Here is a 13,724-nt window from a genome sequence, read left to right as displayed (position 1 = left end):
TTTGTTTTGATTTATGTTTTAAACAATTTAATTTATTTTTAAATTTATTTTAATGAATTGTTAGTGTTTTATTTTATAATTATTTATTTTAATTGGACATGTTTATGATTGTTAATGATTAATATCTGTCTATTATTTGCTCTTTATTGGCTTCCCCAGACCCTGTTTCATGGACTGCAGCTTTGTAAAGAAATGTACAAATGCAGTTGCTTTTCATAATCTTATTTCAGAATGGGCTGTTCACATTGTTTATCTTGAAAGGTTTTTTCCCCTCGTGTGACAAGCGTCTCTTAATGACCGTGAGTGAGTTTCTCGGCTTCTGTGAGGATCAGTCGGTGTCCGTCGTGTTCAGTCCAGCTGAAAGCTCCTAAATTACACAAAGCTAATGGGTTTTGCTTTTTGACTTCTCTTACCTCATGAAACACCCCTATACTGCATATAAGAGCCGTGCCGTATGGTCTCTAGTGCATTATCATGTATTTTACTGTGGAGGCAGTTTGTCTGATCAGACGTGTCTCTTCACCTCCCGTGGGGCGATGCATGTCACTTCCTCCTCAAGTATGAGTGAAGGAGCTTGTTAAGATCTCGCTCTCTTGTGGTGTGATTTGCAGGATCAAGAACTTTTCTTCTTCCATGATCTGAGTCCAGGAAGCTGCTTCTTTCTGCCGCGAGGCGCTTACATCTACAACACGCTGACGGAGTTCATCAGGGTACATCAGCAAACAAGCTCCGTATAAAGTACAGTCAAACGCTGAATCCCACAGCGCCGTTCATGGTGTGTGTGTGTGTGTGTGTGTGTGTGCGCGCGCAGGAGGAGTACAGCAGACGTGGCTTCCAGGAGGTGGCATCTCCGAACATCTATAACAGTAAACTGTGGGAGACGTCTGGTCACTGGCAGCACTACAGTGAAAACATGTTCTCCTTCCCCGTGGAGCAAGACGTCTTCGCTCTGAAGCCCATGAACTGCCCTGGACACTGGTAAACCAGAACTCTGAGCTGGATTAGATGTAATAAGGGTTCAAATATTAAATAATAGATCTATATTATACTTCCCAGTTGATTGGTTTGTATTGCAAGTTTTTTTCAGACTAGTGGAAAGAAAACATCAAAAGACACTGTTAAGTGTTTCTTTTATATTTATTTGTGTCAATAGATTTAAATTACAAAACATATTTTTAACTCAAAAAAATTTTTATAACTCAATTTCTGAATTTATTTGTTTTGTTTTCTTTGTATGTATGTTAGGTTGTTACCGACAGCTGGTGAAAATTTCAAGACAACAGCACCTTTAGAAATATATTTACTAAAAACAAATAGTGACATGTTCAATATTTATTTGACCCGCTGTATAAATGTCTTGGATATTATTTAGTAGTATTTTGAAGTATCGGAGTAGTTTGGGTGTTTATGACTGACTAATATTCTGTCTCTGCTCATGTTTTGAACCTAGCATTATCTGCTTGTGTCCGTCCTTCATCTGTCCACCTGTTCCTCTGTCTGTCAGTCTGATGTTCGGCCATCGGCCGCGCTCCTGGCGTGAACTTCCTCTCAGATTGGCTGATTTTGGTGTTTTGCATCGTAACGAGCTCTCAGGAACACTGACGGGCCTCACGAGAGTCCGCCGCTTCCAGCAGGACGACGCTCATATATTCTGCACTATGGATCAGGTGCAGCGACGCTTCACTGTCTTTCAGATACTAGAAAATATATATATTTTTTCATTTAAATTTTTGTAAAATTTTAAAGTAATTTTATTGTGCTTTTGTCATTTTTATTATTTTTTTTATTCTATATAGTGTTATTTATTTCAGTTTTAGTTATTTTAGCACACTAAATGAATAATAAAAGCTTGATGTACTCCGCTGTCAATCCCACAGAGACACACAGTGCCTTTAATAAAGAGCTCAGCAGCTGATCTAGATCTTTGCAGAGACAGAACCTGATTGTTTGCTGCTTGTGTTTCAGATCGAGTCGGAGATGAAGGGCTGTCTGGATTTCTTGCGCTGCGTCTATGATGTCTTCGGCTTCTCCTTCCAGCTGCATCTCTCCACGCGTCCGGAGACGTTTCTGGGCGACATCGCTGTGTGGAATCAGGCTGAGAAGGTTCCAGAATAGCATTTTCCCTGCTGTCTTTAAGATTGGAGTGTTGTAGATGTTTCTGTGGAATATTAACTGAGTTTGTATTTTGTAGCAACTCGAGAACAGCCTGAATGAGTTCGGAGAGCCGTGGAAGCTTAATCCAGGAGACGGGGCTTTTTATGGACCCAAGGTCAGGAAAGTGCTCCTCATAAATCAACAAATGTTTTGGTTAATTTAAATTAAAATGAAATTAAATATAATTATAATATTGTATCATTACAATATATATTTTTCATGTTTTTTAAAGAAGTCTCTTCTTTCCATTTATTTGATCCAAAGTACAGTAAAATTTTGAAATTTTTATTATTTAAAATAACTTTTCTATTTGAAAATGTAAGTCATTCCTGTGATTTCAAAACTAAATTTCTAGCATCAGAAATCATTCTTATATTCTGATTTGCTGCTCAAAAATCATTTATTATTATTATTATTATTATTATTATTGTTGAAAACAGCGGAGTAGAATTTTTCAGGTTTCTTTGTTGAAGAGAAAGTTCAGAAGAACAGCATTTATCTGAAATAGAAAACTTCTGTAACATTATACATGTTTTTATCATCACTTTTAATCAATTTAAAGCATCCTTGCTGAGTAAAAGTATTAATTTCTATCATTTATTTTCCAAAAAACACCAGATATAATTTTGGTATTTTTTTAGTGGGTACAGGATACTATAGTTCATTTATGTAAGTGAGGAGAGCAAAATAAAGTAAACTGTATAAAATACTTCATACAGTGGACTACCAGTAAAAAGTATTCAGACACTTTGAGCCGATCATGTTTTGCTTCAGTGTTTTTCTTTAATTGCTAATGTGATGTTTCTCCACCACAGACTGAACTAAATGAAGCATTGCTTGGTGATTGGTTGAGCTAAATTGGTATTATCTAATTATGTTCTTAACTTTAACATCTGACAGCTATTCAACCCAATTCATTACATACCTTTCTATCAAAGTTATCTGACATCATCAAGATCAGTTTGTTCTGACGCAGTTTAACTCTGAGCTCTTCTCATATTTTATTACCATTTTCTAAACTATAGCGAATAAACTGATTATGGGAGAAATGTTGAAGGTGTCTGAATACGTTTTGGTTTGTCTGCATACATTACTAACACTGATTCCATGTTATTCTGGGTTTTTTAAACTCCAAACATAAATCCTCTGAAGCAGGCGTTTGTCGTGCAGGAATAATAATCATCTGTTGTGTTGTAGATTGACATTAAGATTAAAGACGCCATCGGCCGTTATCACCAGTGTGCCACGATTCAGCTGGACTTCCAGCTGCCCATCCGCTTCAATCTGACGTATGTGGGGTGAGTAGAGCTCAGATGATCTGTGGAAGCTCACGCGGCTGTGATTCAGAGTTTAATCGTCTGACCCGCTGCAGGAGAGATGGCGACGACAAGGACCGACCGGTCATCATTCACCGCGCCATCCTGGGCTCCGTGGAGAGAATGATCGCCATCCTCACCGAGAACTACGCCGGGAAATGGTGATAAAACTGATATTATCTGTATATATTCCATTAGTCTTTACTAAAACTAACCGATTTCGGTAATTGAAATAAACAAAATACTATAGTATTTTTTACAGTTCTCATTCAGATTAAGAGGCGTCTGTGTAAACATCTTGATAACATTAGTAATTAATACTAGTATCATAACTAATATGTGAGTGTTGCAGATCAGGTGATGTCATAAGACTTTTGGTGTTGGGCAAATAATCAAGTGTTATATTTGATTGAAACTGTTGGTTGATAGTAAACGTTAATTCAAAAATTAGTGCCGTCAAACGATTGATCACAATATATTTATTGTATATTTATATTCTTAGATTTAATATTATGTATAAATATATTTAATATATACACAACATATTTTTCTTAAATATATACGTGCATGTGTTTGCATTTATATATAAATAAATATATATGCATGTAAATATTTCCAAAATATATACGGTCTATTTGTCTTTATATATACATAATAAACATACACACACATATATTATATATGATTAATAATTTGACAGCACTATCAAAAATACATTATTAAACATATTTAATAACATATTCTGGAAAGGAAAGAAATGAAATGTTTTCCTTAGAGCACGTTCAAGATGCATATTATTTATGGATGTATAGTAGGGGTGTTTTATGAAATTTAATGAGACTTATTTTGAACTATCAGCTGTAAGCAAACGTCAGTAGTTCAGTCATCAGAAACAGCAAAATAAGCACTAAAACACTGCAAAAAATGATTTTCTTACTTAGTATTTGTGTCTTGTTTTCTAGTATAAATATCTAAACATCCTTGAATCAACATGCAGTTACTGGACAAGTGATTTAAGATATTAAGTCTTGTTTTTGAAGAAAAAAAAAATCTAGCTTTTGTTAGTTTTTGCTTTAAACAAGAAAAGCAAGAAAAATAATCTTAATTCAAAGGCTAAACAAGATTATTGTCCCCATTGGCAGGTGTGTGTGTGTGTGTGTGTGTGTGTGCGCGTGTTTTGTTTTTGTTTGTTTGTTTGTTTTTACAGAAAACAAGACATAATATCTTAAGTCATTTTACTTGTACAGTAAATTCATCTTGATTCAATAATGTTTATATATTTATTCTAGAAAACAAGACAAAAACACTAAGAGAATATTTTTTGCAGTGTAAAAATGAGATGATAAAATGACACTAGTTTTAAAGGCAAAAACTAATATGGCAGAAGCACATAAAATTACTAAAACTTTAAAATGAAGATTGAAAATACAAAATTAATAAAAATAAACTTAATACAATATTCTCAAAACAATGTATTATTTGACCCTTTATAACCGTCTCTCTTCACCTTAAATCACTGCTATATTAAAAGCACTATTGCTGCTGTGTCTTTAAGACTCCTATATGTTAATGCCTTAAGTCTGTTGCCATTGGCTAACCTCTTTGCATATGTAATGAGATGTAGTTGCATCACAGCCGTATCTTTGCAGACCTGCATCACATTTGCAGTGTGGACAGCTTGTAGAGTGAAGGTGTGTGTTCTCAGAAAGCCTTCACGAGCTGTGTGTGTTGTGTTTGGTCAGGCCGCTGTGGTTGTCTCCACGTCAGGTGATGCTGGTGCCTGTGAACCCGTCTCTTGAAGAATACGCCAAACAGGTACAGCATCTGCTCTGAGATCAGTCACTCAACTACAAAGCAGTGTGCGTGTGTTGGTGTGTGTCGGTGTGTGTGTATATGTATGTGTGTGTGTGTGTGTGTGTATATAATTTTTCCGGTTGAAAGTATTAACTAGCTCTGATCACATTAACCTCACAGGGAACACTAGATACTGTGCAGATCTTAAACAATGTCAAGATTAATGATATAATCCATTACAAATGAAGTAGATTTAATAAGGTGTTCATTGAGTGTTATAATTAATCACTCTTAAAAGTTATAACCACAAATATGTAAGTATAAAGTATTATAATTGTTGTTATGATTATTCATGAGATATAACACATTTTAATGTTTTTATAATGCATTATGCATTCATTATAATGCCTTAAAAATACGGGCTTCTTAGAAAGTGTTACCAAATGTGTTGTAGCTGTAGAGGATATTTAATGCTATTCTTGCATTGCAAACTTCATCAAATACTGATGCTGCAGAAAAACTGTGTTATTAATGGAGCTGAAGTGAATTGTTCTCATCTGATCAGTGATCTTCCTCCCGCTGCAGGTCTGTAAGAGGTTTGTTGAAGCTGGATTCATGGCCGATGCTGATCTGGACTCCGGTTGTCTTCTGAATAAGAAGATTCGTAACGCGCAGCTGGCGCAGTATAACTTCATCCTGGGTGAGAGCTGAGCGTCTGAGAGAGTTTGAGGCTCTTCTCTGAAGGCATGCGCTGATGTGTGTTTGTTTGGCAGTGGTGGGAGAGAAGGAGCGCGCCGCTAGCAGCGTGAACGTCAGAACCAGAGATAATAAAGTGCACGGAGAGCTGAGTGTGGAGCAGGTGATGCAGAGACTGATGCTCCTCAGACACTCACGCTGCCGCAGCGCCGAGGAAGACTTCTGAGACGGAGGAGGAGGAGTCTGAGACGGAGGAGGAGGAGTCTGAGACGGAGGAGGAGGAGTCTGAGACGGAGGAGGAGGAGGAGTCAGAGGAGGAGGAGGAGTCAGAGGAGGAGTCTACTGAGTCTGAGGAGGAGGAGGAGGAGGAGGAGTCTGAGACGGAGGAGGAGGAGGAGTCTGAGACGGAGGAGGAGGAGCAGTCTGAGACAGAGGAGGAGTCGGAGGAGGAGGAAGAGGATGCTCTGAAAGTGAAGGCTTGTGTTTGTTGGATGATGGTTTGGTGTCGAAGTGTCTTGTGTTCTGACGGTTAGAAATAAAGACTCAGAGAATCACTGTCATGTTTATCGTTTGTTCCTTTGGAAGCTCGTCTTTATCTTCCATATATCAAAGCAATTTAGTTTTAATGACCATTATAAGCGTCTCTCTTAATCTTTCATCGCTGTCACATTAAACCAGTGTACAAATTACATTTAATGAAGCAAAGTTTCTTCCTCAGTTTATTTTCACCATTATTTAGAAACATCAGCAGAGACCTAACATCTGGAGCTAGCTGTATAGATATTATGCATCTTAAAATCTACTTCTGTCTTCCTTTCTTTCAATTAAATTCAAAATTGCTATATTATATAAAAATATAATAACAATGAATAGATCAAAATAATAGAAGAAAGCATTATAACAATTTAAACTTAGTTTAGCACATTATAAGGTGTGAGCAATTCATAGCACAATGTTTTTCTTTCTCTCTTTACTTCTTTATTTCCGGTAGTAACCATGCTCTTTTCTGGTGAATACAGCTAAAAACCTTATAAACTATATTATTTGGAAATGTTTTTGGGTTCATTATTTATTTTTTATCAAGATAGCAAAGTTTTTCCAGTAAAATATTGGACGTTATTTTTTCTCTCATTAAAGCAAAGATGTGCTTCATGGGACTTTTATGTTGAACTATGAGCCGCCGGGACTTTTACGGGAGCGGAAGCCGGAAGTAGAGTCAGCGGAGTTGTGGATCTGGACGCTAGAGAACGGACTGAAATGTGTTTTTAATCGCGAACGGAACACCATGAGCTCGTATTTGATGCTGTTTCTGCTGCTGCTGGACATTTACTCCAAATGTGTGATCGGTAAGAGCTCGCTAAACTCATCGTTATCTGCCTCTGGACTCTGTTACCGTGGAAGTACCGTGTTTCTGTTACAGTTCATCAATATTATCACGGTTTTATTTGAGTTACATGCGTCCGTGTAAACACTAGGATGAGAAGCACTCCTACCACGGTATACCGCGGTATTTACACGATATATATGTGCAGTAACGTTACCTTAGTATGACTGTAGTATCCTGGTGTAACTGCAGTATTCTGTTATCAGAGCGTCTGTTGTTTACATCTCTATTTATCTCTAAAATACCTGTATTTCATGCAAAACAAATAAGCAATAGCTGCTTTACCCATTCAGTGTGACTACACTATAAAAATAAGTAAATCATTACTTTGATTATTCAAAAAAGTTTATTTTAATATTATTTAAAATATGAAAATAAAACACAAACAACTCAAAGTTAGCTATTACTGTTGCAATAATTCTATTGTATTGTAAAATAAAAAATAGTAGTTAATTGATTATTCAAAGTAATATTTAGTTTCATTATTATTTAAAATATATGGATTAGACAAATCAATAAAACTTACTACTGCAATAATATTGTACTGTAAAACAATTATTATAATTTAATAATGATAACTAATTATTATTATTATTCATAAATGGGTTTCATTATTTCAATTAGAAATGAAGTAAATCAATAAAAATATATTTTACTATTGTAGAACACTACTGTAAAATAAAAATGAATATTTTATCATAATTATTATTAAAAAGGATCATCATTTAAATTCACAAATTAAACAAATCCATAAATATAGCACTATTGCAGTAATAGTACTGTAAAATATAAATGAGTAATAACTAATTATTATTCCAAAGAATGTTTTAAGAAATTAAGCAAATCAATAAGAATATATATATATATATATATATATATTACTATTGCAAACTATTGTACTGTAAATAAAAAATGTATATATTATATGTATATGATTATAATTATTCAAAATTATTATGGAAAATATTTTTGAATTACAATTACATGGAATTATATTGAAGCACACTTTTGCTTTAATTATATTGAGTTATGCTGGATTACATATTGATTGAGGAGAAACAGATGTTCCTTTTTTCCAACCTTAGATGATCACATTCATGCAGTACACACATACAGTCTGATTGTGTGTGTGTGTGTGTGTGTGTGTGACTCTCTCTCTGCTGTGTGTGTGTGTGTGTGTGTGTGACTCTCTCTCTGCTGTGTGTGTGTGTGTGTGTGTGTACCTCTCTCTCTGCTGTGTGTGTGTGTGTGTGTGTGTAACTCTCTCTCTCTCTCTGTGTGTGTGTAACTCTCTCTCTGTGTGTGTGTGTGTGTAACTCTCTCTCTCTCTCTCTCTCTCTCTCTCTCTCTCTGTGTGTGTGTCTCTCAGCGTATCTGAGCTCTCCTCACGTGGGTCAGGAGCCGCCGTATACAGCGCAGCAGAGCCCGGTGATGAGCAGCCCGGTGGCCCTGACCGCTTCTTCCAGTGAGTGACCCTCCAGCACCGTCCAGAGCGTCAGATTCAAACGGAGCATCCAGCATAAACATCTCTGTGTGTGTGTGTGTGTGTGTGTGTGCTCAGCTGCTCCGGTGGTGACCGATAGCTACCTGTCCAGGTGTCCCAGCGGCGGTCTGTGCTCCAGACTCCCAGCCGACTGCATGATCTGCGCATTTCATCACAACTGCAGCTACGGCCGGCCGGCCAACTTCACCTGCAGAGCCAGAGCCGGCGTTCACTGTGTGGTGAGATTCTCTCAGAGTGTCCAGTTTGACCCGTTAACACTCGCCTCGCTCCATTATAAATCACACATTGCTGTGTCGTCCACTGAAATCATTTTGAAACTTCATTTTTGGAAAATAAATAGATATTGGATAATTTTTTCATATTAGAACACCGTCAAGAAATTATTTCTGTCCTCATCCACAATTTCAGTTGAGTTCATAAATAATCTGTTGGTTGTTTAATAATAAGTGAAAATAAAGAGCTCAGATGCTTAATGCATTAGTTAAGAGGTGTTTTCCAGTCTGTTCTGCGTGTGTGTTTCAGAACGAGCAGAGTCTGCCGCAGCAGAACTTCACGCTGACGCTGGACTGTCGCTTCTGTTGGCAGCTGGATCCGTCACAGTATCGCTGCTCAAACTCCACCAGCTGCATGACTGTGTCGTGTCCCCGCAGACGCTATAACGCTAACTGTGAAGCTCTGGAGCACGTGCACTGCCTCGGTACACACACACACACACACACTCTCACACACACCATAACACACACACACTCCTTGTGAGTAAGGGTGTGCGATATTGAAAAAAAAAATAATCTCTATATTTTCTTGGATTTTTTCGATAATGATAATTACACGATATTTAACAGAATGTGTTATTGTGCTGATATCTGATTACCGTGCACAGCTGCAGTTTTTGATATTCTTCATATTCTGTGTGGTCAGTTCACATCAGTGATTAATTAATCTTTTCATTTAAGTTTAAATGGATTTTTACCTGTAATAAAGCAATTTTTTTCTAAAAGTGTACATCTTTTGAGTCAAATTGTTACATTTAATCAGTCAATTAAGATAATACACATTTAGGCTGTTACCAAACAAATGAAACCAGTCTCATCAAAATTAATCTTCGCAGAAGATGCATCTGAAGTAGCATTTAGATGTATTTACACACGTTAATGCAGCTCAGAGGGACATGGAGTGCTTTAACCAGTTACAAATGCATAATCTTTTGACATTTTAAACATAAAACATTGAATACTGATATTTATAATTATTTTAAAGATGAAAATAGACTTTAAATGTGAAATTAAAAGCACCAGTAGGTGGCAGAAAGTCAGTGTTAATAAGTGAGTCATTGCGACTGAACCGAATCATTTAATGGTTGATTCGTTCAGGAACGATCACTGTCGTGTTTCTCAGAGATGCAAAACAGTGCTATAGCTGTTTGGAATTAATTTTTTTTTTTGTCGACGAAATGGAGCAAAAACAGCCAATATGGTGTCTAAAACGTAAGTCTCTTCATATTAACCTATTGTTTATTGAACTGTTGTATAAAATCAATATCACATTATATTTCCATCCAGAAATATATCACTTCCATTATATTTCTTTCCCTGCTACGGAAGTCAGTGGCTACCGGCAATTGCTTGGTTTCCCTCATTCTTCACAATATCTTCTTTTGTGTTCAGCTGAAGACTGAGTGCTGTTTTCCTTCAGGTGTGTTTGTGCTGTTGTGTTCGCAGGTAAGCGGCTGTTTCACAAGCGTCTGTTCTGTAACTGGACGGGGGGATATAAGTGGTCCACGGCTCTGGCCCTCAGGTGATCCACTTCACACGCATTTCAATCACAAGCATGAGAGTTGTGTGTTAGTATGATGTGATAAATCTGTTTGAGCTTCAGTACTTTCATCTGGATTGGATTTAGGTTTAAATCAAATGTTCGCTCTCTGTGATCCTGTGATGAACAAACAAACTCGTGTTTTATTACAGAGACGCTCCTTGCTGTTGCTTATGGTTCATTATTATTAATAAAAACAAACATAGGCTATACAATGAAATAGTACAACGTCAAATTCACATATTAAACTTTGAACTTTTATTAATAAAATGAATAAGGATATGTTTTACCCGCGTTTAACACAAATAAATATGGATTTTCCCTTAAAACGATCGTAGTTTGTGGTTTATTATTGTTTTATTAATTAAAACACATCAGCCGTAAAATAGCACAATGGCAAATTTGCGTATATTAAACATCTAAGTTTTATTAACAAAATTAAGATCGATATAGCCTTGCGTTGTAACCCAAATAAATAAGGTCTTCCTTATTTAAAACGAATGCTTAGTTTGTCGTTCATTATCTTTTTTTTTTATGAAAACCCTGCAACGATAAAGACACTCACTTATATTAAACAAAGAAATGAAAGTTTTATTAACAAAAGCTAATAAGTCTTCTTGCATCGCTCTTGTCATGTGACCCCAGCTGGGACCTTCTAAAACACCTAACGAGAAAATCACCAAATGGCTAGTAAAAAGTTGTACTGTGAGGATGTTGCAAATGTAATTCTCTGATTCTGGCTCTGAAGTAGGGCTGAACGATTTTGGAAAATAATCTAATTGCAATTTATTTATTTATTTTTACCAATATTGCGATTTAATATGCGATTATTTTTTTTAAAGCTTTTTATATTCTGTATTATTCAACAAAAACAAGTAATAAATCATTGTATAGTATGCAGTGTTGGGCACGTTACTTTAAAAAAGTAATTAGTTATATTACTAGTTACTTCTCACAAACAGTAACACGTTGCTGTGGCTGTGGTCCTGGTGCATGCTCACCGGACGCTCTGTGTGCGCAGCATCTCTCTGGGCGGCTTCGGTGCGGACCGCTTCTATCTGGGCCAGTGGAGGGAAGGGCTGGGGAAGCTCTTCAGCTTCGGAGGCCTGGGCATCTGGACACTGATCGACGTGCTGCTGATCGGCGTGGGATACGTGGGGCCGGCCGACGGCTCTCTCTACATCTGAGGGTTCGGATGGCGTGACTGTGACTCCTCCATCCCAGATTTCCAGCTCGATTCTCACGTGTCGCGTCCAAACTCCCACTGCGGCAGATTCCCATCTGCTCCCGATGCGTTCATGCCTTCAGCTGCACGTCTGACAAAGCCGTCGGAGGAAGACGCTTTACGGTTTGGAGTCTAAAACATGTACAATATGTATCTAAACTCCTCTGTTTCTGTGTAATATTACTGCTGTGTGTATATATATGATTCATTGTTTCTCACTGGTGATCTGATTAAAACTCCGTCAGGTTCATGATGATTCTCACCTGTGTTTGGCTTTATGTCTTCATCTATATATATATATATATATATATATATTATTCCTCACAGATTCAGCAAGACGAGACACTACAGGTGAAAATATGAAGATAAAGTCAGGCTCAACATTAGTTTGGATTAGTGCTGTCAAACGATTAATCACATCCAAAATAAGAGTTTTTGTTTACATAATGTGTGTGTGTAATGTTTATATTTATGTAAATGCACACACATATTTAGAATATATTTGTATTCATATAATTGATATTATATATAAATATATTTATATTTAACATTTTTCTTAAATACTGTATATTCATGCATGTGTGTGTAGTTATATATGCATAATAAATATACACCTCACACATATATTATGCGAAGAAAAAGGTTTATTTTGAATGCGATTAATCGTTTGACAGCACTAGTTTGGATTTGTTTATATTAAAGGTTTTAACCTGAGGTTTGTTTTTATCACTCCATAAATCAGAAAATTGTGTAAGCTTGTCTCCGCCATGGCATAAAAAAAATAAATAGGTAATTGTGACACTTTAATTCTCAATTCAGTCATTTGTCTCACAATTCTGTGTTTATATCTAACAATTGTGTGAAGAAAAGTCAGAATCGCGGATATAAACTCTGAAATACGAGATTTAAAATCAGAATTGTGAAATATCTAAACTTGCAATTGTGAGAATTTGCAATTACATTTTTTATTTTTTATTTCATGGCAGAAACAGAAATATAGAATTGTAAGGAAAAGTATAAATTCTGAGTTTACTTTCAATTGTTTGTAACTTTTTTTTGCGAGAATTGCATGAAAACAATTGAAATTGTGAGAGAAAAAGTCGCAATTGTTATTTTTTATATGTGGCAGAAAACAGGCCTTCCATAGAAAATACTGTAAACGGTCTGAAAACAAACACATTTTAACCATGTTTTTAGGAATAAAATGTTGTATAAATCAGTATTTGTATAAATCTGAAGAAACCTTCAGAATACAGAGGAATGAAACTCTAAAGTCTGCTGTATATAAGAGAAAAAACTCTTTAAAGATATGGATTGAAATTGAAATCTACAGATGCAAATAAAGTGGAATTACGTAATAAAAACACTTAAATGTGTACTTTGGATGTTTTTCCACTAGTATGAATGAAGACATGATGATAGGAGGCTAAACTGAGCATAAAGCTGAAACAGTCTCCCAGGAATGACAGGTTAGTGTTTGTTCATCTGTGTTCTAGTCCAGCAGCTGACAGCGGCTCTGGTAAAGGCACTAGCAGCACTAGTACTGGTGATGGAAGAGTTAAACAGCTCTGAATATCTGTAGAATGTGAAACATCTTCTATAATCGGTCAGAACGGGGCGTTTCGAGACCCTTCAGGCTCTTTGGTCGTGTTTCAGCCTGAACAAACACAGAATCTGTCACTGGGACTGAATATAAGTGCTCGTTTCTTCTCTTCATATCTCCACACATCTGTGTTTTAGTTCATCCGGACCTCCGACCACACTTTCACTTTCTGTGTTTTGAAGCACAGAGACGGCTGTGTTCCAAACCTCCAGGACATAGTATATACTGCTAACTGC

General features: G+C 36.4%; 2 protein-coding genes across 5 annotated transcripts in view; both read left to right on the top strand.

Annotated features, from left to right (window-relative positions):
* LOC306842696 (threonine--tRNA ligase 1, cytoplasmic-like) overlaps positions 1–6,513 on the top strand; it is a gene marked incomplete at its 5' end in the record, with an annotated part of 12,849 nt that extends 6,336 nt beyond the window's left edge. For all 4 annotated transcript variants that reach the window (XM_079373709.1, XM_079373708.1, XM_079373707.1 and 1 more), the window contains 10 exons: positions 612–710; positions 812–978; positions 1,505–1,667; positions 1,966–2,103; positions 2,192–2,269; positions 3,352–3,452; positions 3,527–3,631; positions 5,213–5,285; positions 5,850–5,964; positions 6,038–6,513. In XM_079373709.1, coding sequence (XP_079229835.1) covers positions 612–710; positions 812–978; positions 1,505–1,667; positions 1,966–2,103; positions 2,192–2,269; positions 3,352–3,452; positions 3,527–3,631; positions 5,213–5,285; positions 5,850–5,964; positions 6,038–6,186 — 1,188 coding nt within the window. In that variant the 3' untranslated portion in view covers positions 6,187–6,513. The remainder of the gene's footprint in view (positions 1–611; positions 711–811; positions 979–1,504; positions 1,668–1,965; positions 2,104–2,191; positions 2,270–3,351; positions 3,453–3,526; positions 3,632–5,212; positions 5,286–5,849; positions 5,965–6,037) is intronic.
* A 644-nt stretch (positions 6,514–7,157) lies between these two features.
* Positions 7,158–13,238, top strand: LOC306842702 (TM2 domain-containing protein 3-like). Its single transcript, XM_079373716.1, has 7 exons — positions 7,158–7,306; positions 8,714–8,809; positions 8,906–9,066; positions 9,371–9,545; positions 10,567–10,642; positions 11,682–12,281; positions 12,560–13,238. The coding sequence occupies exons 1-6, from the start codon at positions 7,246–7,248 to the stop codon at positions 11,845–11,847; spliced, it is 735 nt and encodes a 244-aa protein (XP_079229842.1). The 5' UTR covers positions 7,158–7,245; the 3' UTR covers positions 11,848–12,281; positions 12,560–13,238.
* Positions 13,239–13,724: the final 486 nt, after the last annotated feature.

This window comes from Barbus barbus (genome assembly GCF_936440315.1).
Source record: "Barbus barbus genome assembly, chromosome: 23".
NCBI lineage: Eukaryota > Metazoa > Chordata > Actinopteri > Cypriniformes > Cyprinidae > Barbus > Barbus barbus.
This window is presented reverse-complemented; position numbering and strand designations above follow the sequence as displayed.